Raw genomic sequence first — 27932 nt, 5'->3', positions numbered from 1 at the left:
CACAATGAATATCACATAATATGTGATATACGCTCCAAACGTGTACTCTCAATGAGACGGTCTTCCAGCTAAAGTTGTAGTACATCATGTCACAGTTATCTTAGAGAGCGAAGTCTTTGGAAATCTGTCCACCTGAACCTCGGGGAATAGTTAAATGTCAAGAACGATGAGTGCCACACAGAAACAAGTTTAATACACAGCCTCTGACAGAGTAGAAAACAAACACACACCTATTGAGATCATTCAAAAACAAAAACAATCTAAATTTTTTCATAGACTGCATATAAAACATGGATAAACCTGCATTTTCTTTAATGACCAGCAGAGGGCGACTCATCTTGTTGCGAAAGAAGCTCGACTGTATGAGAAAATGATCCTACTTCTCTCTTCATGAACACATTAAACCATTTTCTGTCATGTTTTGGGCTCAATCAGTATTTTCAGGGCTACTTTAACAAACGTCACCATTGGTGCCATCAAGGACAAACTGGGTAATGCGTGTAGTTAGCAAGTTTTTTTTGTATGTTTGTGCAGTGTTGCTCAGTTTGTTAGATCTAACAAAGATGTGACCATCAAAAAGCTACACTCAAGGCTTCACACACCTGTTAGCAGCTTTGCAGTGATTATGTCCATCTTTTATATTCAGTCTATGGGATTTTTAGAGGGAAAAACATCATTGTGCTTACTCCACTTTCTACCATTACAGCTAATGTCTGACTCCAGCTGCACAGACAGTTTTAGAATGAAGCCATTTAAAGCTGAAGGCACCTGTGTTTCATCCATCCCCACCTCTCCTCTTCTTCCTTATCATAAAAACAGTCACTGCCTGCCAGCACTCAACCTGGAGTAGAAAAATAAAAGTCGTGTCCTCTGAATCTAATAAGGAGATGGAGGCTCTCCTCTCCGTGTGGGATATTCCTGATTTCAGAGAGCCGCCGCGACTTCCACTGGTGGAAGAGTCCTGACCTCCTTCAACGCACTGCAGGTAGCAACCTGGATGCTTCTGTGCTGACCTGACTGCAGTCTCTCTTACCAGCTCCATCTCAGTGTCCCACTCTGTCATTTGTACCATCGGAGAGACCCATCCCGCTCTCTGCAGCTCCAGAGCAGATGTTCTAACTGTCTCCGCTCAACCGCCGCTGCTCCCAGGTCAGCTCCAGAGGCAGATGTTGCTCATGGCCTGGCAGGTGGAGCTGCTCTCTGCGGGAGAGAGGTAGATCTTGCCACTGGGACAAACGCACACCTCGTACACGGTCTGCTCCTGCGAGGCCTGCCTGGGCGACGCTGTGTAGGTGCCGAGCGGGAGGCCTCCAAACTGAACGGCGTTGGCATCTAAAAGTATCTGGAAGGACACAACGTTGGAGACAAGCTGGAAGTCATTCAAATAACACTGTCAGGGGTGTCCTGGAGTGATATAGTACCAACTGGAACTGATAAATGACTGTGGCACAATCAGTAAATACAGTAGCAGGTGGAGTGAGATACAGCAGTCCTGATCTGATGAGTTAGATCAGCAGTGAAGGTGGCCTGGAACATTAAATTGGTCTCTCTCTCTTTTTGTTTTTTTGGCCACACTAGTGGCTCAAGAGAGCAGAGTGTCAGTTGGTGGGTCGCTGCTTTGGTTCAGACTGAAATGGCTCAACAACTATTAAACAGACTGCCAAGATTTCGCAATTAGTGACTGACAATTCTCTAAACGACCATTATTAGAACTCTGGAGATCTGTTTCCATCCACCACCAGGCTCAAATGTTAAAAAGAAAAACAGAAAAGTAAAACGACTTCATTTCCACCATATCCACAGGCTCAAAGCAACTGGACAAACTCATAAATATAAGGATTGCATTGTGACTTTGTTGCAGACTGTTTGCAGTCAGTTACCACCTGCAGTCTGAAAGCAATGACATCACTAAATGCGCTGCCAGGCCTTTACTGCAGCTGCCTTCTGTCTCAGCGTTCGTGGCTCAGTTTTTGTCTCAGATAAGTGAACAGCTGGCTCGGTTGGGTTAAAAAATCAAGCAAGTGACTCATCGATTTAAGAGCATTAAATATCCTTTGCCTTCTGAAGCTCTTGGGTTGTTTTGGGATGTTTGAGGTCACTGTTCATTTGCACCGTAAAAAACCGTCCTTTTCGTTTTACAGCACTTGGCTGAATCTGAGCAGGAAGTAGAGCCACGGCCCAGAATTTAGCCTGCTTCTTTTATCAGCATTCACAACAAGAGACTACAAAAACCCAGCCAAGGCTGATCATTTCCTCCGCACCATGCACGAGTTCCTGGATCCAGAAGGATGTCTGAATTTAGACTAGTTTGTAAAATGACAAATTTGAAATAAATAAGTTGAGCCAAGCCCAGGCTCTGGCCAAGTTTTCATGCAAATCATCTTCAACTTTTTGAGTCATCCGGCTAACAAACAGACTAAATAAACAAACCACATAACCTCCTTGCTGAAGCTAATTAATACTACAGACCTAGCTCCACAGGTAGCCGTACATGCAATCACAATGAATCCTTTGCTTTGGATAATTAGTCCTTGCTTTCCCTCTCTTTCCATCATCCAGGTAACAAGGGCAGAGGGTACTGATACGCCAGAGTACTGCAATAGTTTGAGAGATAATACTGTATTGATACAGACCCATCAAATATTGATATTTTAATATATGATCTGCAAAGACAATACTAACTTTTTAGCCCTAGAATAATAAAAGAAATTACTTTAACAGTTCAACAGATGGTGATCTTGTGTTTTTTTTTCCCCAAGTGACATCGGCATACGGGAGGAAGTTTTTAAAACAGATGGCAGCATTGTAGAAAAAAAGAAGTTTGGATTTACAAAAAAGGAAGGGACAAAGGAGGTGGATATAATACACGGGAGTGTCATAAAATACTCTGGGAGAACTATGAACATTAGCTTGGCTGATGCAAATTTTCGGTTATTCTCTATGTGTGACCTGCTCATAGTGATCTTTGCTAAATCTAATTTTCTACATTATAAAATTCTTCAAACTAAAATGAATTATTCGATTTTGCAGCACGTGCTCTCACACTGAAACCGAAAAACTGCTCTGACACTGGAGACAGCTACAAATAATTAATTAAAAGGGAGCTGCTGCACATCCACCTTTACCTGACATATTTACCTCAAACAAAAGCAAAAGATTTACACGACAAAACAAATGTCAGGTTCTTACATCACTTTTAGGGTGTTTTTAAAAAGTCGCCAGATGAGCCCCTTTCTCTTTTTTTCACTCGTCTCCATAATTTCCCCTCATCACAGTCTTGATCCTTTGCTCATACCGAGGCTCCTAGCTCGCGGTTGGCTCGAGCTCTGAATAGCTTTAGCTTTGTTCGTGTTGCCTTTGTTAGTTTCATGAAAACGTTCATGTTTGTGAAGGTGAAATAGTATCTGGTTGGGTTTATTATTAGAGACGTTTTCGTGGTGGTCCACCATACAGTTTACTTTGGCAAACTTTCTGTCCTCACTGCTGGCTGCTGTCTCTACAAAACAACCAACACTGGGACCACTGACAAAACTACCTCCCAATTCAGAGCTAAGAAAATATTTATAGGTGCCTTTCAAGAAACTCAAGGACACCTGGCTGTGCAACTACGTGGAGGACAAAAAGAAGCATTTTCCCCTCCCCAATCTCAAGGCACTGGAACCCAGGTGTGTGACACCTTTTGATGGATACAGCTGTACCCAGGCTCTACAGAGAGGTCAGGCATAAATGTGAGTACAGCAAAGGGTTGCATTAACTTGAGACATCTGGACATTACATGCTGTGGATTCATATGTGGCTCATTATCTCACCGATGACTGGCTACTGCTGCTTAAAATACCTTTAATAGTACAGCAGCCCACACATTTGAATTCAGTCGCACACAATGTAACACAATGTAGCACAAACAGCTCAGTCTGTCAGGTGCATGCAACATTTTGATGGGTGTTAATGACCGTGTTGGTCAGTCTGTCTGCTTCACAGTTCTATTTTGCTGCAATAAAATGACAGAAATGCGAGAACTTTACAAAGTAAAAGAAAGAGATGCTGACCAAGTTTGGAAAAAAAGGGAATAAATCGCAATATATGTTAATGTGATACTCAGCATATAGCAAAACGTTTAAAATCGCAATAATATCACATCAGGAGTATCATGACAGCGGTGTTCTTGACTTGAATAAATACTGCATTTGCATTTTTCATGAATATAAATTGAACACTTGGAATCAACTCCAGACTTGTGAGTTCCTTAATTTATGATTAAAGAAACAATGACAGATCTTTAAGTCTGTGAAAATGGAAAGACTATATTTACAGTCTCTTATTTCCTTCTGTGTTAAAGCTAAAACTACTCAGTCACATTTGATTGCTTCATATCACATGCCCTGTGATAGAATATTTAAAACAAATATATAGATATACATATATAGAAACGAATGCTCCTCACCTCTCCTTCAGTGGACTCTAGCCGTAGATCCTTGCGACCGCTGACCTTCAGCGACCCTTCAGCGGCACTCACTTCCACCCCTCTGGGAGCCTCCATGGTCAGGGTTCGTGTGGGAGACTCGAGCCTGACAAAAAAAAAGAAGCAGCTCAGTGATGCAGCGGATGAGCTCATTGATTTATTCTGCTTATACTTTCAGCATGTTTGCATTATTAAAACGTTGCCTTTCAGTTGGATTTAATAGCTAAGGATACAAAATTCATTCAAGGTTACACTGATTGTTATTCAGTTGATATTTTATACATCTCTCCGTGTTTAGGCCAGATTAATGACGCGAATCGTCTTTGTTTTCATAACAAATCCAAGGATTTCAAATTTGAGTCAAAATGTCTCAAATTTAACAAGAAAGAAGGAAAGAAAGCGCACTGATATTTCTGTCTGAGCAAGTGCAGCTTGGGGTTTGCCGTACCAACTGCTTCCCTACCGGAGGAATATTAAAGCTGCTGTTCATGTTTAAATAGCTGCTTTCATTATTCCAAAGCAGTATGGCTGTCCTAAACAGCCCATAATTGTATCAGCTGATGTTGACCTTCAGCCACGCTGAGGCTAATGCAATTTGCATTTTCCTCCTGTGGACTATTTGTTTACACAGGGAAAGATAAGTGTGAGAGCCAATCAATGTGGAATTTGTTTTCATAACTCATAACCGTTTCAAATTGATTCCGCCCCCCCACGCGCACATCTCTCTCAAATCTGTTTTCAATGAATTTTAAATGGAAGACTTTAAGGAGCTGCCTTTAAATCGCTTAAATCTCCATACGCTCTGAAAGTGACACATATTTTGGATTATGCACTAGTGGAAATAAGGGTGCGAAGAAAGACGAGCAAACAAATTTCATCTGCATTTGAAAAGCCTGTCAGTAGATACAGTCTGAAGGGGATCTGTGAAAACGTGCCTTTGACCCGGGATTGTTTGTGCTCTAGACGTGAAGGAATAAAGAAGATAGAGTGGCTTTTCTTTTAATACCCATCTATTGTTTTCTCCATGAAAGCTGTTCAGTGAGCAGATACGCCACGCTTCAGCATACAGTGTTATGACATGTTTGTTTGCGTATTACGTTTTCCAATTCAATTTTAATCTCAAACCCTTCATGTTGTTGGTTTTGTGAATGCAAATAACGGCTTATTACAGAAAAAAGGCAAGAATGTAATTTTAAGTACTAATTTCAAATTTTTTATTTATTGTGTAAAAACAAACAAACCCAAAACGAAAAAAACCCCTCATTCATCTCCAGTGGCAGCACTCAAAATCCCATCTGTCCTCTCAAACCCCCCAATAATTATTTGTTAAGAGTCTGCTGATTCTCTATGGACAGGGCAGTCATTAAAAGATCCATTTAAAACACCGTGCACTGAGCCATGCCGTAAGAAATCTGTGATATGTAATGCATGAGCCTGTGATATTTTCACTCCATTCAAAGCAGTTCTGTCATCACCCACTGAGCGCGCACACACACACACACGCACACACACAGCAGAGCAGAGCAGGCGCTTCTGCCAAAAGACAAAGTGCGCAATTTCCATGAGTGCTTGTTTCAGGCACAGTCCAGAAGAAAAAAAAAGCATTAAATGAATTAAGTTAAAAATGTCTCTTCGGTTTTATAACCGTCTCAGACTCCTTCCATTATCATGTATGGCCTTTGTGAGGCTAACGCAGCAGCGTGAAGTCACACTTCACTCTGCCTGAGACTGACTGGTGTAATAAATAAATAAACTAGAAAGTGTATTTTCTGAAGAAACTGCAGTGTGAATGCTTGAATCTGAATGTATGCACTGAAATGAATTAACTGCTGAATGTTAAGTTAAAAATTCTGAATGAGATGAAAAATACAGAATTTTTAACCTGAAAACAAAAGTGCAGAACTTTTGAAAGCTGATGTTCACACAGAAGAAGTTGGAAAAAAGCTAAACATGTTTAAAATGTAAATAATAAAAAGATGAGTAATGACAAAAGAAAATTTAAAGTCAGAAAACCTCTGAATGAATATTAAAAGTTCATATTCTTCTAATTGAAATGAACTTAAAAGATGAACAAACATTCTGGAGAAAATACAAACTTTAATATACAGCATAATGTTTTTCAGACATATACACATGTGTATATCATGTTTAATAGTATTACATACATCAATTTGTTTTGTATGTCATAGAAAATAACAAAAAAATCTTAAGTCATATTTTACAGCTTCTTTCTGACAAGGACTACTAGAATAAATAAAAATAACTAAATTAAATAACTAAATAAAAAATAATAAGCAACATATGTCTGTGAAGGTTCTCAGTCATCCAGGTCATCGTAGTCAAAGGAGCTTGCAAAGAAAAGCGTCTGGACTTCTTTAAGTCTTAAAGAAGTCCAGACGCTTTTCTTTGCAAGCTCCTTTGAATAAGCAACATATGAAATACATGAAAATTCAACTTTTAAAACCACAATCCTGAACCTTTAAATTGTGTTGGTTTCTTAGAACATGGCTGAACAGCTGTTTCTATCAGTCTACTTAATCTGTCTACACATCTTTTTATTACTCATTCTTCTTTATGTTTTAATGTAAACAGAGTCCACACAGTGGTAAAAGAGAACTGTATAGAGATTTTTGAGTAAACTCAAATGAAAGCCTAAGGTGGTGACACAGTTTAACACATACAAATAATCAAATAAACACATTAGTCCTTTTTGTGACCATGGATTAAATAAGTATCATTAGTTTACAGCATTGTTCAGCCATGCCACTAAATGCTTTTTTACACAGTGTTTTAACCTGGGCTCAGACACAAAGTCCCAAATTTAGTTAGTCCCTGACTTTGAGTTGTGGTTATGACTAATTATTATACACAAGGCTTTATCTATCTGAACTCTAAGGACACAAATATGAAAAAAAACTATACTTACCAGCTGATACCCCACACTACACACTAGGTGTGCCATGTGACCTGAAACTTTGGTACAAACTTATCATAATCATTCTGTTAACACAGTTTTTTAACACTGTTTGTGTTGCTGTTCAGCAGTTTAAAATGTTTTAGATTGGATTACATGGAATGAATTTGAATTTTCTTGGGGGTTTTTGTGTGTGTTTCGTTCTCAGCAGATTTTTTCTTCCATACTGTTGAATTCCAGTTACCACATTTCTGGTCATATGACATCCCGAGTGCCCACTTAAAAAAATCCCCACAGTTAATTCAACATTAAAACAAAATAAAAAAATGTTAAATAAATAAAGGCTTGCTCTGTGATGAAATATTAAATAAGCATACATTGTACAGAGCACTAACAATGAAAACAATCCTTTAGCCTGTTGATCAGAGAGAGGCAGTCATTATGTCCATTTGAAACCTGTAATCACAGAGCACAACGTTTCTGTGAAACTATGAAGTCCCATATGATCCTCATCATGTCCAGTGACTTCAGAGTGGATCCTCCCTGTCATCCGGCCAGTGTTTGATGTGTGGCAAGCAGCACAGAAGCAGGATAGCTGAGGACTTTAAAAGAAGAGCAGAAAACGGGAACATATGTAGTTGTAAATGTAAATATCAGTGATACTTGTCTTGTCAAAGGGAATCAAACAATGAAAATGTTAACTTACACACTCATTTAGGGAGGATCTTGACACTGCACAGAGGAGGCACAGTCAGTCTGACAATGATGGTGATCTGCAGGGATGTTTTCCTGCAGCAACATTCCTGCCAACTGGCCATATGATCCAGAGTAGTTGGTTTGTAATGAACAGAAAGGTGTATATGTTAGGTAGTGTGCACTCAGAGCTGGTCCTAAGAAACAAACACATAATGTAATAAACTGAATACCTGTAGTAGTGCTGCTGCAAATACAAAGCCCTTCTATCATGAGTGGTTTCAAAGAAGGTGTTTTGGAGGCTCAGTCACAGAAACTATGCAGTCTGTTCAGTCCTGAGTGTCTCAGCTCTGAAGGGGATGGATCACAGAGGGAAACACCTGAGTACAGACATTACAATACACTCTAACACTCCTAAGGTCAAGTGAAAACACAATTTAAACACTTTACAAAGAATTAATGTTTTCATGGAAATTATGTCATTAACCCTTTTTGTTGTGAGTAAATCTCACCAACTGCTTGTGGGACAAGCTAGAAGGAGGACTTCTCACAGAATCTCTCCTGTGCGCCAGATGTGAAGTCTCACGCTCTGATCGTACGGCGATGAAGATGGTGATGATGAAGCCTCTCTGATCTGTGGCATTACAATTTCTGGCTGCTATGTGCTTCACACTGTTGGATCTTACATGTGAAGCTTGGAGAAGACACAGGAGGACTGCGTCTCTCTTTTAAAAAAAAAAAAAAAAGGAAACCTAACACCCCCCAAAACCCCTCGTGGAGTTCTGCAACAAACCCATCCTGCTGCACCAGGTGGAGGCACTGGTTAAAGCTGGGGTGGACCATGTGGTTCTGGCAGTGAGCTACATGTCAGAGCTCCTGGAGAGAGAGATGAGAGTGCAGGAGCAGAGAATTGGGATTCGTATCTCTCTGTCTCATGAGAAGGAGCCTCTGGGAACAGCAGGTCCCCTGGCGTTGGCTCGAGACTTGCTGAATGATGACAGTGAGCCGTTCTTCGTTCTCAACTCGGACGTCATCTGTGATTTTCCATTCAAAGATCTGCTGCAGTTCCACCGCAACCACGGCAAGGAGGGAACCATTGTGGTAACACGGGTGGAAGAGCCCTCTAAGTACGGTGTGGTGGTGTATGAGGCAGACAGCGGGAGGATCCATCGCTTTGTGGAGAAACCAAAGGTCTTTGTCTCCAACAAAATTAATGCCGGCATGTACAAATCTACAGCAGGTTTGATCCTGGTCCGTTCCCCACCTGTAAACGACAGACTGAGAGACTTTCATTATTCACTGTGACTGCATATGTTTTCATTACTCCTAAAGCAACACATCTCTGCTTATTTTGTTTTGAACTCTACTGACTTTAAACCCCAAAAATAAATTTTTATTTATTCTTAACTGCAAACACAAAAATCTTCTTGATGTTGTTGTTAATTATTTTCATCCACCACACTCCTAATTATGTTTTCTTTTGTGTCCAGCAGGGGAAGAAGGTGACCTGTAGTGTCACTGCTTCCCCCAGTTGGAGACAATTTCCCACTCACACTTCCACACTTTTTATTTTCTTTGTTTTCATCATTTTCTTTTCTCTCTCTTTTTTTTCACCCCACATTAACCTGTTAACTTTTTTCACCCTCATTTCCTTTCAGCCCAACAGCTGTCATACAGTCAGCAATCAAATTCTCCATTCATCCTTGAGTACTTAATCACCTTTAAATGTCACCAATTTTATCAATTTATTTATCATTAGTCTAACACTGATCCACTCTTTAATTTGCTTTATTTACTTTAGGTCATTTTCTCCTCTTTGATCACTACGATTTCTTAACTCTTATTATTTCATAGAAAATCAACTAATCTACTTTGTCTCCCTCTTTGTCATCAAGGAATTCACACACACTCACAGGCTGGTCACTCGCCCCCACCTTTTCTTTCTCTCTCACACACACTCACACTTTACTCTTCGTTCGTCCCACCTGTGAACCCGCCCCCTCGAGGCTGGCTCACACACACCTCATGCTTCTCGCAGTTCCATTCAAACTTTCTGCGAGACACTTCTGCTGATTCAGGACAACGCCCCAAGCGGCACACAAAGCGGGTACCGTCCGCTTGTGCGCCTCACGAATTGTTCAAACATGCGCCACGGACTTGATACCGCAGTTTCTCTTCCCCTAAAAAATATAAAACCAAATTAAACCCCCCAATTGACTTCACAGCTTGCAACAATTCGCGACACGGCCTCCTGCCGCGATTTCTGCACACCACAAACACACACTTTTAGACACGAATTCTTTTTGTTACTTAAATTGACTCCCGTACTTCAGACGAGACACAGACTCTAACTGCGCTTTCACACACACTACACAGTCTACACACACTGCAGTCAGTGGGCTGAGCCAAGCAGTCGTTCTCTCACTAACAAAGCAACTTGCCCCCCACTCTCATGCACGTTATCAACCACGACTAGGATCCAACACCTAGCTTTAGTTATTTAAGGAGCCACGAATCCCCAGGTCACCACCCTGGATCTCCTGCCTTCAGGTCCTAGCCCCGCGTCCGAGACTAGGTGGGGTAACCAAACCCGTGACACGCGCAGCCCGTAGCTGGCGACGAGGCCTCTCAGCCCCGCTTTCTAACTAATAATAACACACGTTTCCTGCTGTAACGCACGGGGACGGATCAAACACCGCCACTTTTTTTTCCTAATAACTAAGACGGATGAAACACCGATTCTATTAATCCGTAACAAACGTCTCCTGCTTTAACGCACCGAGATATCCTTACGGGGCGCTAAACATCAACCTGTAGTTCTTATCAAAAGTCTCTTGCTTTAGTCGCTCACAGTACGCTAAACATCAACCTGAAGTTCTTAGCAAAAGTCTCTTGCTTTAGTCGCACTGAGACGGACACTAGCCGCCTTTTTCTACTGAGTGAATTTACACTGGGATACGTTCAACTTAACGAACAGATAATTTAGGCTTTAAACAATATGCACGGTTCGAAAATAAACAGGTCGTGCTTACCTTTTAATCATGTGAGCTAGCTCTCTGTTCGCCTCGTTTCACGATCTCAGCTCTGCCAATTCATCTCTGGGCCTCGAGCGAATCCCGGGTCTCGGCACCAAAACTGTTGAGAATTCAGTTTTACCCCGGTTCTTCTTATTCCTCGAGCATCCAGAGATGGCACCGGACTCAGTAGTCATTTTCACAAAATCTTTATTCATCTACATTCATCTTCATTTAAGTATGCACTTCTAGAAGGGAAGATGAGGCCGGTGTCCCTCTGCAAAAATCTTCACTCCTTTGTTGGTTACAGTCAGCTTTATAGAAGTGACCCCATTATAAAACCCCCTCTACGGTGTGCTGCAAACTCTGTCTGTGTGTATGTGCACGAGCACGTGAATGCCTACATGTGCACGTTCCCACGTGTCTATGTGAGTGCTCGTGAGTGAGTGTGCGTGTGGATGTGTGTGCGTGACAGTTAAAACACTGTGGGTGTAGATGACTCCCTAGAGGTCATAAAACTCCCCCCACAGTTACAAATGTTAACACCCTCACCTTAAAACATCCTCTGGGGAATTTCCGCTCAATGGGGGAGAAGCCCTCTAAAATCACAACACAATGAGGCCTTTATTACTCTACAAACAGTGTCTCTACAATAATTCTACATTCTATGATAACACATTTCTAAACTCTAAAATAAGCTAAACATTCCTACAACATCTTCAATCCGAGCATGCTCAGCAGGATCCAGCTGAGACCAACATCCATTGAAAAAGAAATATTTCCTGTCATGGCAGGGGAGGGACAGCTGTATGCCATGGAGCTGCAAGGTTTCTGGATGGACATCGGCCAGCCTAAAGACTTCCTGACAGGGATGTGTATGTACCTCCAGTCAGTACGACAACATGCACCTGAGAGATTACGCACAGGCCCCGGTTTCCTCGGCAACGTCTTGGTTGATCCCACAGCACAGATCGGGGAGAACTGCACCATCGGCCCGAATGTCACCATCGGCGCCGGCGTTGTTGTGGAGGATGGCGTGAGGATAAAGAGGTGCACGGTGCTGAAAGGGTCAAGGGTTCGATCGCACTCGTGGCTGGAGAGCTGCATCGTGGGGTGGAGCTCGTCAGTCGGCCAGTGGGTGCGTATGGAGAATGTGACGGTGCTGGGGGAGGACGTGATCATCAATGATGAGCTTTACCTGAACGGTGCCAACGTCCTGCCTCACAAATCCATCAACGAGTCAGTCCCGGAGCCGCGAATCGTCATGTAGCGTCAAGCTCACTCATCCATCAGACAGCTTGCACGGAGATGCGCCCAGCTCCGCAGCACGCTGGACAGCCAGGAAGATGATAAACTGCCCGCCCTCAACCTGCTCATCTGTCTTGTTGCCGGGTACTTTGAACAGAATGATCTGGCAGATCAGCAGGAGTGAAGTCTTGTCAACTACATTTGTTACTCGTTTATAAAGCAGAGTACATGTTTCGTTCTTGTAATTACCGGTACTTGTACATATATGTAAAAAGTTATGCAAATATGTACCAGTAACTTGTTTTTCAAAATATTAATACAAGGGATGTGTTCCCAAACAGCCATCTCTTTCCTGATAATCCCCTTTGTGCATATTCTCTTACATATCGTAAGTAAACATTAAAGCACCTGCGGCTTTTAGTCAGGTGCGGCTGATGTAGGTACAAAACAGCATTTTCCCCTGATTTTAGCTTGTGCGGCTAATATTCAGGTGCGCTTTGTAGTCCGGAAAGTACGGCAATTTAATTTCAAGGGGAAATTAGGTCTCACTGAGGTTAAACGCCAAAGAATAAAAGTGGGTTTTAAGACGCAATTTAAAATTGGACAGTGAAGGGCAAATTATTCCATAATTTTGGAGCCACGATAAAGAAGGCCCGCTCCCCTCTGAGCTTCCTCCTGGATCTCAGTACCTCCAAGGGCAGCTGGTCAGCTGACCTGGGAGACCGACAGGGTGTGTGTGGAGATGAAGAAGCTCAGAGAGGTAAGGCGGGGCAAGACTGTGAACATAAGAATTTTAAAATTAACTCTAAAAGACACAGGCAGCCATTGCAGTGAGGCTGGGACAGGGGTTATATGCTCTATTTTAAAAGTTCCTGTTAGGAGTCATGAAGCAGCGTTTTGAACCAGCTGCAGACTTGAGAGCAATGACTGACCCCCACGTAAAGTGCGTTACAGTAGTCCAGGCGGGAAGAAATAAAAGCATGGATCACTGTTTCAAGGTGCTGCCTTGAAAGAAAAGATTTTACTCTTGCCAGTCGCCTTAAATGATAAAAACTGGACTTCACCACTGCTCTGATTTGGTTGTCCAATTTAAAATCACCATCCAACTTAAAACCACGAACAACAGGTTTAAAATAAACTTCCAGGGGTCCCAAATCTACAGAGGAGGACTCGCAGGGACCACTGGGTCCAAACACCAACAACTCTGTTTTCTTTTCATTAAAATTTAAAAAGTTTAGAGCCAACCAAGCTTTAATGTCATCTAGGCATGTTGTGAGAGGTTTTATGGAGATGCCACCCTTCTGCTTCAGGGGCAAATAAATTTGGATGCCATTATCATCTAGAAAATCTTTCAGTTGACTAAAAACAATTTTCTCTAAAACCTTGGAAAGTAAAGGGAGCTTGGAAGTAGGCCTATAGTTCGCTAAAACTGTGTGATCAAGGCCAGGTTTCTTAAGCAGTGGCTGCACTAGTGCATGTTTGAAACTTGCAGGAACCACACCAGAAGACAGACTGCTGTACCTTCTCTCTGTATTTAGACTCATTGTTGTTGGTGATGAGACCCACCACTGTTATGTCATCTGAAAACAGTGGCACTTCTTTGGCACTCGGTTTGTAGTTTTGATGCATAGATCAGTGGTGTATTTAAGATTGTCCAATCTGGGGGAGGGGTGAAGCCTTGTATGCTGAATGTTTGAGTAAACAAGGTCTAACATGCTGTCCCCTCTTGTCGCAAAGTCAATGTTCTAATGAAATTTGGGCAGAACTGATTTTTATCAGGTATCTCTCCCTCCTTTTTTGTGACATTGGCAGGACTTTTATTTTGTTGTAATTATAAAAGACCAAATTGGTTGTGAGAGTTAATCATTCAAGATCAGCTCAGCAGACAAAACACAGTTTAAGTGTCATGGTGAGCTGTGCTGGAGGCTAGAGTAGGGCCCAAATACAGGACTCTGAGACAATATTAACTTAAAGAGGCAGCTTTTTTTGATATAGTAATTACATAAAGCAAAGTACAAGACAAAACACTAAAAGAAGCAAACAAAAGATAAACTTGAACTCAGATCTTGGCAACTGAAGCACTCATAACCAGATATAACTGAGAGAACATGAAAGACACTCTATGGCACAGCTACTATGGAGAACATGAAAAAGAACAGAGGGCACACATGAAGGATAACGAGGAGATGGGTAACAGGTGTGAACACAGCTGGGACTAATCAGTCATGGCCAGACACAGAGGAAGGAAAACTGGTTACACTTTTTGTTTTCTTTTATTTTTCAATACTAAACTGTCACAATACACATAGGTACATATAGAAATAATCTTTTTCTTTTTTATAGCATATAAAAAAAAAAAAACATAAATGGGATGAGTCCCTGAATACCCCCACTCCCTCCCAATAATGTAAAAATGAATATGTTACAGAGGAAATGAATTAACCCATACAAAATATACAAAAAAAAAGCAAGAACAAGAAATCAACAATAAGATAGTAGAGCGTATCCTTATAGTTTAATATTAACATTAATAAATATTGATATAAGTCTTAACAAATATTAACAGTAGTAACAATATGAATATTACTGAATCCCTGCTCAGCGGTTGAAACAAATTAATAATGCTGGAATATCTTTAAATAAAGCATTCTTATAAGGTAGAACAGCCACTGCCGGGAATAGCAGAACAATTTGTACACTGTCATATGGTGGACTACAGAGAGAGTTCTACTTTTCTAAGTATTTAAGTAATGGTTTCCAGTGAGTAAAAAAAAAAAAAAAAAAAAAAAAATCTATTGGATGAGCCTCTGATGGAGAATTTTATCTTCTCCAATTTCAAGAGTCCTAAGATATCCTGTAACCACACTTTAATTAATGGTGGCTGAGATGATTTCCACAACAACAAAATTCTTTTTCTAGCGATGAGAGAAGCAAAGGCAATAAGGTTATTTTGAATAGCTGTAGTGTGAAGGTTATTTGGTGGTTTGCCAAATATAGCGATATGTGGAGTCGGAATCAATTTTATACCCAATATATCTGAAATTATTTTGAAGAATTGATGCCAAAATTCAGACAACCTAGGGCACGCCCAGGACATATGAGTAAGATTGCAAGGTATCTGTGAGCATCTGTTACATTTATCATCAAATTTATCTGGGTAAAATTTTGACAGTTTTTCTTTACTGTAGTGTAATCTGTGGAAAATTTTAAATTGTATTAATGAAAGTCTGGCACAACTACAAGACAAATTAATGGCCCCTACCGCTCCATCCCACAACAACTCAGAAAAACTCATATGGAGTTCTGACTCCCATTTCATCTTGGTACTGTTTAAAAGAGATTCACTAGGTGGAGAAGCTAGCTTTTACCCTTTAACAAAGTTTTGGCTCTGAGAACCAAGTCTATTCCACTGGAAGTTGGGATTTGTAGAAATAAGGTTGAACATTTCTTTGCAAAATTTCGCACCTGGAAGTACCGAATAAAATCGGATATAATGAAATTAAAGCGAGTAACTAGTTCGTTAAAACTTGCAAAAACCTCATTTACGTATAGATCATCAGTACCAAGTCCTTTATGTTCTAAAACAGAGAATCTTAAGTCAATCTTTGCTGGAACAAATAAGTGATTGTTGCAGATCGGGGTTGCAAGAGGGAGGGTGAGCCAACCAAAGTGTCATCTTATTTGTGACCAAATTTTTAATGTTTCAGTAACAACTGGGTTGGAAGAGCGGTTTAATAGGGATGATTGTGAGGTATCACATGCTAAAGCAAGTAATGACGAGGAACAGGAGGCTGCTTCACTCTGGCACCAATTAGTATAGGGAGATGCACACCGCAATAATGTATTATACATGTTAGATGCCCAATAATACCCAATTAAATTAGGCAATCCTAATCCTCCTGTCATGATTCGGCTGTGTGGCAGGCAGGAAGTGGACCCAAACGCAAGCTCACAGAGGCAGGAATGAACTCAAAATTCACAGCTTTATTGCTGGAGGGAAATGGCGAAACAAACTGATAAGAAACTACATTGGGAAGCAATAAACTAGCACACAGAGAAGCACACGGCCATGAATGAGAGAGAATGCGACACTGAACAAAGGGAGACGCGGACATAAATACACAGAGATTTAACGAGGGAGGTGGGAGCACACGGGGAACACAGCTGACACAGATAACGAGACAGGGCAGGAGCAACACAACATGACAGCTGATCTATCCCCATAAAGAAGCGAGCGACTAGCCCTTGGACGTTTACCGGACCAAATAAATGATGAAATAGTGTCATTTAGTTCTGAAATAATTAGGCAGACAAATTGGCAAACTTTGAAATACATATAGATATCTAGGTAATGCATTCATTTTAATCATTTGAATCCTACCAGCTAAAGACAGCGGTAGGTAGTTCCATCTTTGAAGATCAGACTTAACTTTCATTGTAAGTAAAGTAATATTCTGTTCCCGCATTAATCTCAGAGATCGTGAAATTGCAATTCTGAGATAATTAAACCCCGAATTAGCCATTTGAAAGGGTATAGTTGATGTAGGTATGTCTGCAGCCATTTGATTAACTGGAAAGTATTCGCTTTTGGAGATGTTAAGCTTATATCCCGATAAATATCAGAAATAATTTAATACTGATAAAATGTGTGGGATATTTGGTAGAGGATCATTCACATAAAGAAGCAAACCATCTGCATAGAGCGACACCTGATGTTTTATACCCCATCTATCAATCCCTCCTAATCCTTTCACCATTTTTAAAGCTACTGAGAGTGGTTCGATCACTAATGAAAAACTGGTTACACTTAACACAGGACATATGACTATCAAATTAACCCTTTAAGACCTACCATAGAACCAAGTCCACCAGAGCTTATATTTTTACATGCTGTGGAGCCATTTTTTGGAGCATTTCAAGTTGCTATACATCAATACAACCATTACAGCCTAAATTTTAATAATATGTCTGCATTAGGTGCATAGTAATTACATAAATTGCAAAAAAGTGCAATAAACTACAAAAAACTTGAAAATCGTTTTTGATTTTTTAACATATATTTCTAGTTAGAGAAATTTAAGAGGCTTATCCCTCAAAACTGTAAATACAAAAAAGTTGCACAAACTAGTTTCCCACCAAAGGAACTTTATTTTGAGTGTCTTCATAGTTTTATTTTTGAGATACACCAATTTTCATATACTACAGGAAAAACGAAAAAAGATATTATAGTGCAAATTTGCAAAATAACAGCATATGCATCAAAATAAAATATTTCCAGCAGTGCAATATGAGTCCTCAGCATCTCAGAAACGACACAGAAAGTCATGAAGTCAAACATAACTTTTAAAATCACCAGTATAGGCTCATGAGGCCACGATGGTAAAAAACTACATTTCCGCAAAATGACGTCACTTCCAGTTTCGGGCAGGTCGTGCGGTCATGTGATAGTTCGCGCTGATGGACGTAGGAAGTGTTACAAACAGCTGATCGGGTAAATTTGATTCCAGATTTCAGTTGATTAATGTGGATTGTATTGAGTGTTGTTATCCGTTTGTGTGTGGCTGTATGTGTTTACCACGTTGTGGAGGGAAGTCCTTTATACCCTGCCAAGTAATCTGCAGGTTCTGTCTGCAGGTATATAAATTAATCACAGATTGTTCATAAAATCCTTTGAAGCTGATGCGATCAATAAAAGATGGCTGAGGGGAAACTCCCATCTGTTTCTCAAAGTCTGCATACCAGAGTTCTTCACGATCCAGTCCAAACATGACCTCTCCGTTAAAGTCTGAACATCCAATGACATGAATGTCCATGTGTAGAGCTGAAACACATTAATGGAATTAAATGCTGACAAGCTGATCAATAATCTGATCAATAAGCTGCAAACTGTCAATTTAAAAAGAGAAACTCACCATCAGCAGAGACACAGACCACACAGGAGAGGAAGAGGAGCAGGTCCTTCATCTTCATCAGCAGCTCTCACTGATGCATAGAGTTAAACTGTGACGGTCTGAAGTCTCTGAGTGAACTGACAGAAAGTGCAGCAGCAGGTGAGCTCTAACACACACACAGCCAATCACAGAGCTCACAGCTCGTGATGTGATACAGCCTCTTAGAAATAAACATTCCTGTTCTCTGTAAGTCATTGTGTAATTAAAAAAACTAAATCAAAGTGACTTTATTTCTGTCATGTAGACAATGCTTTGCAAATTTTGAACTAAAACTTTTAAAATATATTTCTGTAAAACTTTCCAAGATTATTTGTAAAAGACGAGTGATTCATGAGGTAACATGCATTCATGTTCAGCTAATATGCAGACAATAACTTTACTTAGATAACAGATCAGTGTATAAAATTTGAGATGTAGTTTAAGATTAAAGAACTGAATTAAAAGTGTTTCACTCTCTTCAATTATAATAAATGTTGATGTGTCTACTCTGTCCCTACCCCTTAGAACTTTATGGACTCCCATTTTCCTCTGAGATTAGACAGGTTTCTCCTTATAGTTATTAAAATAAAATATATTTACTTTATTAAGTGGAACAACAAACATGCTTAGATCAAAGACTGTACATAAAAGATTGATGTAGTCACTGTGGCATTACTAGTTAATTTCTGGAATTAACATAAACAGATGTTAGCAGAATTAGAGATCAAAAAAAGATGGAACTTGCATCGCTTTTTTGGAAAGGTTGGATGAGAAAGCCCCCTCTCTTTAATAACAAGTAGCATCTGAAAAATGATATGGTGTAATAGAGTTCTGTGAAACAGTATTTGCCCCTTACTCATTTCTTAGTTTTTGCATATTAGTCACATTTAGATGTTTCATATCATTAAAAATATACACTTTAAAGAAATAACTGTAGTAAGAAAAAAGGCAAGGCAAGGCAAGGCAAATTTATTTGTATAGCACAATTCAACAACAAGGTGATTCAAAGTGCTTTACAGAGACATTAGAAACAAAAACAAATAAAAAGCATGATTTAAAATTGATTAAAACAAGCAAACAAACAAACTAACGAATTAACAAACAAACAAAACGGTATATAAAATCAAAACAGATAAAATCAGAACAGTAGATAAAATCAGTAGTTAATGTAAGTTTTGAAATTTAAGCTTAAAAGTGTGGATTTGGTGTTTTATTCAAATGCAGCTGAGAACAGGTGAGTCTTCAACCTGGATTTAAATAAACTGAGTGTTTCAGCTGATCTGAGGCTTTCTGGGAGTTTGTTCCAGATATAAGGAGCATAAAAGCTGAATGCAGCTTCTCCGTGTCTGGTTCTGACTCTGGGAACTGATAAAAGACCGGTTCCAGATGACCGGTCTATTTGCCTCCAACTCTCTCAACAACACCAACGACCAGGACCAGGGACCACGATCTTCTCCAGTCCCCCAAACCCCTGACAGGCCATCACCCTCCTCCCCCTCCCTTTCTCCCTCCTCCCCACACCTGAAATTCACTGAGGAGATGATGGAGCGGGTCAATGCTGGGCTCAGATCTACCCCCCGGCCCAATCCCTTTTTGTCCCCCATAAACCCCCCACCAGAGCGGCCAAAGGTTCGCCACCGAGCCCCACCCTCAACAGAGCAATCGAAGTCACATTGCCCAGCCTCGCCCCCCTTAGTTCCTCCTTACCACCTTCATGCCCTGTCTCCGCAGTCTGATGTGTGATGTGTGGAGGGTCCGGGCTGCGAGGATTATGGCAGTGGTGACTTTTCCCAGGAGAAGCTGGGACCCTGTTTACTAGAAGGTTTTAAAATTTCTGTACTTTTAGGTGACAGAAGGAGACATGTGGCCTGGTCAAAACACAGAGAGCTGCACTCTAAAAGATTTTTAAACATAGTAAACATACCTTGTGTGCCACAGACTGCTCCCAAACACAAGGGGACAAGTAATACCTCTAAAACACTTAAGTTGGCTTTATTAAACGTTAGATCTTTAGCTGGGAAAACATTTTTAATTAATGATTTAATCACTGAGCACAGCCTTGATTTTATGTTTTTAACTGAAACTTGGTTGGACCAAAGTAACAGTGGAGCTGTTCTCATCGAGACGACCCCTCCTAACTACAGTTTTATCAGTGAGGCCAGGGTGAGCAGGAGAGGAGGAGGGGTTGCTGTCTTATTTAATGAATCATTTCAATGTAAGCAGCTGTCTCCTGGAAGTTTTCAGTCTTTTGAATATGTGGCTTTACAGCTGAAGGCCCCATCCAAAGTTGTGTTTCTTAATGTTTACAGGCCTCCCAAATACTGCACAGACTTTTTTAATGACCTCAGTGAACTGCTGTCTGTGATCTGTGTTGATTTTGACTGTGTAATTATTGTTGGGGATTTTAACATCCATGTGGACAACCCTCAGGACAAAGGGACTAAAGACCTGAGTAACACTCTGGGCAACTTTGGGCTGACTCAGCATGTAACAGAGGCCACAGATAATAGAGGACACACTCTTGACCTACTGATCTCCAAGGGCCTGAGCATTTCAAAGGTTACTGTGTCTGATGTGGGTGTGTCTGATCATTACTGTGTTTTCTTTGAAAGTAAAATCTCAGCCCACATAAATATATCAACAACAGTGATCACAAAACGGTGTATAACTGAACACAGTAGTGCAATTTTTAACCAGGTCTTCCCATTAACACCTGACCTGCCCAGAGGTTCAGTCAATGAGCTCGTCAATAGCTTCAATGCTAACATGTTAAATGTAATGGACACTATTGCTCCCATTAAGGTGAAGGTTATCTCTGGAAGGAAAAAGTCTCCATGGAGAAACTCCACACTGGTGAAAAATGAAAAAAGAGAGTGTAGGAAAGCTGAGCGCAGATGGAGAAAAACAAACCTCCAGGTTCATTATGACATCTATAAAGAGAAACTTCACAATTATAATTTACAACTGAGGAGTGCAAGAAGGTCCTACTTCTCTGACATCATCACTAAAAACAGTCATAATGCTCGGGTCTTATTTTCTACAGTTGACAGGCTAACAAACCCTCCTGTGTCAGTGGCAGCTGAACTTCATTCGACCATGGCCTGCAATGACTTTGCCAAATTCTTCACAGAAAAAATCCAAAGGATTAGACAAGCAATTGGTACATCAACAGCAGATCCAGGATATGTACTGTGTCCGCCAAAAAACTGTTTAAACACCATGAAACAGTTTCAACCTATTAACAGCAAAGACCTGGAGGACATCTTAGGTCAACTGAACTCCTCCTCCTGCTGTTTAGATGTCCTGCCAACAAGTTTTTTCAAAAAGGTCTCAAAGACTTTAGAGTCAGACCTGTTACAGATCGTCAACTTTTCTTTAATGTCAGGTGTGTTTCCAGAATCACTAAAAACTGCTGTAATAAAACCTATACTGAAAAAGGACAATCTTGACAAGACACAAATGAACAACTACAGGCCGATCTCAAATCTCCCGTTTTTAAGTAAGATCATTGAAAAAGCAGTTTCTCAACAGCTCAGTTACTTCTTAAAACAGAATAATTGCTACGATGCCTTCCAGTCAGGTTTTAGACAGAATCACAGCACTGAAACCGCTCTGACCAAAGTGTTTAATGACATATGTCTGAATACAGACAGTGGAAAAATGTCAGTTTTGGTTTTACTGGATCTCAGTGCAGCATTTGATACAGTTGACCACAACATAATACTCAAACGACTGGAGAACTGGACAGGACTTTCAGGAACTGTACTAAACTGGTTCAAAACATACTTAGAAAACAGGAAATACTTTGTATCAATAGGTAACTTCACATGTGAGCAGACAAGTATCACATGTGGAGTTCCCCAAGGTTCCATCTTGGGACCCCTTCTGTTTAACATTTACATGCTCCCACTGGCACAGATTATAAAGAACAACAAAATAAACTATCATAGCTATGCAGATGACACACAAATATATATCACAATGTCACCAGGAGACCAAGGCCCTGTACAGGCTCTTGGTAAATGCATTGAGGAAATTAATGACTGGTTGTGCCACAATTTTCTCCAGCTAAACAAAAACAAAACTGAGGTAATAGTCTTTGGCGCCAAAGAAAAACGATTACAGGTCACCAGAGAACTTCAATCTATACACCTAAAAACCACCAACCAGGCGAGAAATTTGGGTGTAGTGATGGATGCAGACTTAAACTTAGAAAAACACATTAAGACAATAACAAAGTCAGCTTACTATCACCTCAAGAATATTTCAAGGATAAAAGATCTGATGTCTCAACAGGACCTGGAAAAACTAGTTCATGCATTCATCTTTAGTAGGCTTGATTACTGTAACTGCATCTTTACAGGTCTACCTAAAAAAAATCAGTCAGACAACTACAGCTCATTCAGAACTCTGCTGCTCGAGTCCTCACTAAGACCAAAAAAGTGGACCACATCAGTCCAGCTCTGAGGTCTTTACACTGGCTGCCTGTCCGTCAGAGGATAGACTTTAAAGTTCTGATGCTGGCCTATAAAGCTCTGAATGGTTCAGGACCAAAGTACATCAGTGACCTCCTGACCCAGTATGAACCTTCCAGATCCCTCAGGTCATCTGGAACCGGTCTTTTATCAGTTCCCAGAGTCAGAACCAGACACGGAGAAGCTGCATTCAGCTTTTATGCTCCTTATATCTGGAACAAACTCCCAGAAAGCCTCAGATCAGCTGAAACACTCAGTTTATTTAAATCCAGGTTGAAGACTCACCTGTTCTCAGCTGCATTTGAATAAAACACCAAATCCACACTTTTAAGCTTAAATTTCAAAACTTACATTAACTACTGATTTTATCTACTGTTCTGATTTTATCTGTTTTGATTTTATATACCGTTTTGTTTGTTTGTTAATTCGTTAGTTTGTTTGTTTGCTTGTTTTAATCAATTTTAAATCATGCTTTTTATTTGTTTTTGTTTCTAATGTCTCTGTAAAGCACTTTGAATCACCTTGTTGTTGAATTGTGCTATACAAATAAATTTGCCTTGCCTTGCCTTGCCTTTTTTCTTACTACAGTTATTTCTTTAAAGTGTATATTTTTAATGATATGAAACATCTAAATGTGACTAATATGCAAAAACTAAGAAATGAGTAAGGGGCAAATACTGTTTCACAGAACTCTATTACACCATATCATTTTTCAGATGCTACTTGTTATTAAAGAGAGGGGGCTTTCTCATCCAACCTTTCCAAAAAAGCGATGCAAGTTCCATCTTTTTTTGATCTCTAATTCTGCTAACATCTGTTTATGTTAATTCCAGAAATTAACTAGTAATGCCACAGTGACTACATCAATCTTTTATGTACAGTCTTTGATCTAAGCATGTTTGTTGTTCCACTTAATAAAGTAAATATATTTTATTTTAATAACTATAAGGAGAAACCTGTCTAATCTCAGAGGAAAATGGGAGTCCATAAAGTTCTAAGGGGTAGGGACAGAGTAGACACATCAACATTTATTATAATTGAAGAGAGTGAAACACTTTTAATTCAGTTCTTTAATCTTAAACTACATCTCAAATTTTATACACTGATCTGTTATCTAAGTAAAGTTATTGTCTGCATATTAGCTGCACATGAATGCATGTTACCTCATGAATCACTCGTCTTTTACAAATAATCTTGGAAAGTTTTACAGAAATATATTTTAAAAGTTTTAGTTCAAAATTTGCAAAGCATTGTCTACATGACAGAAATAAAGTCACTTTGATTTAGTTTTTTTAATTACACAATGACTTACAGAGAACAGGAATGTTTATTTCTAAGAGGCTGTATCACATCACGAGCTGTGAGCTCTGTGATTGGCTGTGTGTGTGTTAGAGCTCACCTGCTGCTGCACTTTCTGTCAGTTCACTCAGAGACTTCAGACAGTCACAGTTTAACTCTATGCATCAGTGAGAGCTGCTGATGAAGATGAAGGACCTGCTCCTCTTCCTCTCCTGTGTGGTCTGTGTCTCTGCTGATGGTGAGTTTCTCTTTTTAAATTGACAGACAGTTTGCAGCTTATTGATCAGATTATTGATCAGCTTGTCAGCATTTAATTCCATTAATGTGTTTCAGCTCTACACACGGACATTCATGTCATTGGATGTTCAGACTTTAACGGAGAGGTCATGTTTGGACTGGATCGTGAAGAACTCTGGTATGCAGACTTTGAGAAACAGATGGGAGTTTCCCCTCAGCCATCTTTTATTGATCGCATCAGCTTCAAAGGATTTTATGAACAATCTGTGATTAATTTATATACCTGCAGACAGAACCTGCAGATTACTTGGCAGGGTATAAAGGACTTCCCTCCACAACGTGGTAAACACATACAGCCACACACAAACGGATAACAACACTCAATACAATCCACATTAATCAACTGAAATCTGGAATCAAATTTACCCGATCAGCCGTTTGTAACACTTCCTACGTCCATCAGCGCGAACTATCACATGACCGCACGACCTGCCCGAAACTGGAAGTGACGTCATTTTGCGGAAATGTAGTTTTTTACCATCGTGGTCTCATGAGCCTATACTGGTGATTTTAAAAGTTATGTTTGACTTCATGACTTTCTGTGTCGTTTCTGAGATGCTGAGGACTCATATTGCACTGCTGGAAATATTTTATTTTGATGCATATGCTGTTATTTTGCAAATTTGCACTATAATATCTTTTTTCGTTTTTCCTGTAGTATATGAAAATTGGTGTATCTCAAAAATAAAACTATGAAGACACTCAAAATAAAGTTCCTTTGGTGGGAAACTAGTTTGTGCAACTTTTTTGTATTTACAGTTTTGAGGGATAAGCCTCTTAAATTTCTCTAACTAGAAATATATGTTAAAAAATCAAAAACGATTTTCAATTTTTTTGTAGTTTATTGCACTTTTTTGCAATTTATGTAATTACTATGCACCTAATGCAGACATATTATTAAAATTTAGGCTGTAATGGTTGTATTGATGTATAGCAACTTGAAATGCTCCAAAAAATGGCTCCACAGCATGTAAAAATATAAGCTCTGGTGGACTTGGTTCTATGGTAGGTCTTAAAGGGTTAATTTGATAGTCATATGTCCTGTGTTAAGTGTAACCAGTTTTGCATTAGTGATCGAACCACTCTCAGTAGCTTTAAAAATGGTGAAAGGATTAGGAGGGATTGATAGATGGGGTATAAAACATCAGGTGTCGCTCTATGCAGATGGTTTGCTTCTTTATGTGAATGATCCTCTACCAAATATCCCACACATTTTATCAGTATTAAATTATTTCTGATATTTATCGGGATATAAGCTTAACATCTCCAAAAGCGAATACTTTCCAGTTAATCAAATGGCTGCAGACATACCTACATCAACTATACCCTTTCAAATGGCTAATTCGGGGTTTAATTATCTCAGAATTGCAATTTCACGATCTCTGAGATTAATGCGGGAACAGAATATTACTTTACTTACAATGAAAGTTAAGTCTGATCTTCAAAGATGGAACTACCTACCGCTGTCTTTAGCTGGTAGGATTCAAATGATTAAAATGAATGCATTACCTAGATATCTATATGTATTTCAAAGTTTGCCAATTTGTCTGCCTAATTATTTCAGAACTAAATGACACTATTTCATCATTTATTTGGTCCGGTAAACGTCCAAGGGCTAGTCGCTCGCTTCTTTATGGGGATAGATCAGCTGTCATGTTGTGTTGCTCCTGCCCTGTCTCGTTATCTGTGTCAGCTGTGTTCCCCGTGTGCTCCCACCTCCCTCGTTAAATCTCTGTGTATTTATGTCCGCGTCTCCCTTTGTTCAGTGTCGCATTCTCTCTCATTCATGGCCGTGTGCGTCTCTGTGTGCTAGTTTATTGCTTCCCAGTGTAGTTTCTTATCAGTTTGTTTCGCCATTTCCCTCCAGCAATAAAGCTGTGAATTTTGAGTTCATTCCTGCCTCTGTGAGCTTGCGTTTGGGTCCACTTCCTGCCTGCCACACAGCCGAATCATGACAGGAGGATTAGGATTGCCTAATTTAATTGGGTATTATTGGGCATCTAACATGTATAATACATTATTGCGGTGTGCATCTCCCTATACTAATTGGTGCCAGAGTGAAGCAGCCTCCTGTTCCTCGTCATTACTTGCTTTAGCATGTGATACCTCACAATCATCCCTATTAAACCGCTCTTCCAACCCAGTTGTTACTGAAACATTAAAAATTTGGTCACAAATAAGATGACACTTTGGTTGGCTCACCCTCCCTCTTGCAACCCCGATCTGCAACAATCACTTATTTGTTCCAGCAAAGATTGACTTAAGATTCTCTGTTTTAGAACATAAAGGACTTGGTACTGATGATCTATACGTAAATGAGGTTTTTGCAAGTTTTAACGAACTAGTTACTCGCTTTAATTTCATTATATCCGATTTTATTCGGTACTTCCAGGTGCGAAATTTTGCAAAGAAATGTTCAACCTTATTTCTACAAATCCCAACTTCCAGTGGAATAGACTTGGTTCTCAGAGCCAAAACTTTGTTAAAGGGTAAAAGCTAGCTTCTCCACCTAGTGAATCTCTTTTAAACAGTACCAAGATGAAATGGGAGTCAGAACTCCATATGAGTTTTTCTGAGTTGTTGTGGGATGGAGCGGTAGGGGCCATTAATTTGTCTTGTAGTTGTGCCAGACTTTCATTAATACAATTTAAAATTTTCCACAGATTACACTACAGTAAAGAAAAACTGTCAAAATTTTACCCAGATAAATTTGATGATAAATGTTACAGATGCTCACAGATACCTTGCAATCTTACTCATATGTCCTGGGCGTGCCCTAGGTTGTCTGAATTTTGGCATCAATTCTTCAAAATAATTTCAGATATATTGGGTATAAAATTGATTCCGACTCCACATATCGCTATATTTGGCAAACCACCAAATAACCTTCACACTACAGCTATTCAAAATAACCTTATTGCCTTTGCTTCTCTCATCGCTAGAAAAAGAATTTTGTTGTTGTGGAAATCATCTCAGCCACCATTAATTAAAGTGTGGTTACAGGATATCTTAGGACTCTTGAAATTGGAGAAGATAAAATTCTCCATCAGAGGCTCATCCAATAGATTTTTTTTTTTTTTTTTTTTTTTTTTTTTTTACTCACTGGAAACCATTACTTAAATACTTAGAAAAGTAGAACTCTCTCTGTAGTCCACCATATGACAGTGTACAAATTGTTCTGCTATTCCCGGCAGTGGCTGTTCTACCTTATAAGAATGCTTTATTTAAAGATATTCCAGCATTATTAATTTGTTTCAACCGCTGAGCAGGGATTCAGTAATATTCATATTGTTACTACTGTTAATATTTGTTAAGACTTATATCAATATTTATTAATGTTAATATTAAACTATAAGGATACGCTCTACTATCTTATTGTTGATTTCTTGTTCTTGCTTTTTTTTTGTATATTTTGTATGGGTTAATTCATTTCCTCTGTAACATATTCATTTTTACATTATTGGGAGGGAGTGGGGGTATTCAGGGACTCATCCCATTTATGTTTTTTTTTTTTTTTTATATGCTATAAAAAAGAAAAAGATTATTTCTATATGTACCTATGTGTATTGTGACAGTTTAGTATTGAAAAATAAAAGAAAA

General features: G+C 39.6%; 1 protein-coding gene and 1 pseudogene across 2 annotated transcripts; one reads left to right on the top strand and one right to left on the bottom strand.

Moving 5' to 3' along the window:
- Window positions 1-171: 171 nt before the first annotated feature.
- LOC145423104 (zeta-sarcoglycan-like) lies at window positions 172-8712 on the bottom strand. The gene is made up of 3 exons (XM_080295266.1): window positions 8621-8712; window positions 4445-4568; window positions 172-1342 (listed from the first exon to the last, which is right to left on the bottom strand). The coding sequence occupies exons 1-3, from the start codon at window positions 8710-8712 to the stop codon at window positions 1151-1153; spliced, it is 408 nt and encodes a 135-aa protein (XP_080151392.1). The 3' UTR covers window positions 172-1150.
- A 113-nt stretch (window positions 8713-8825) lies between these two features.
- LOC145423101 (mannose-1-phosphate guanylyltransferase catalytic subunit beta pseudogene) lies at window positions 8826-12675 on the top strand (annotated as a pseudogene). The gene is made up of 2 exons (XR_013904209.1): window positions 8826-9294; window positions 11797-12675. The product of XR_013904209.1 is annotated as a mannose-1-phosphate guanylyltransferase catalytic subunit beta pseudogene (transcript).
- Window positions 12676-27932: the final 15257 nt, after the last annotated feature.

This window comes from Astatotilapia calliptera, chromosome 3, assembly GCF_964374335.1.
Source record: "Astatotilapia calliptera chromosome 3, fAstCal68.1, whole genome shotgun sequence".
NCBI lineage: Eukaryota > Metazoa > Chordata > Actinopteri > Cichliformes > Cichlidae > Astatotilapia > Astatotilapia calliptera.
Note: the sequence above shows the minus strand (reverse complement) of the source record. Positions and strands in the feature narration are given on the sequence as shown.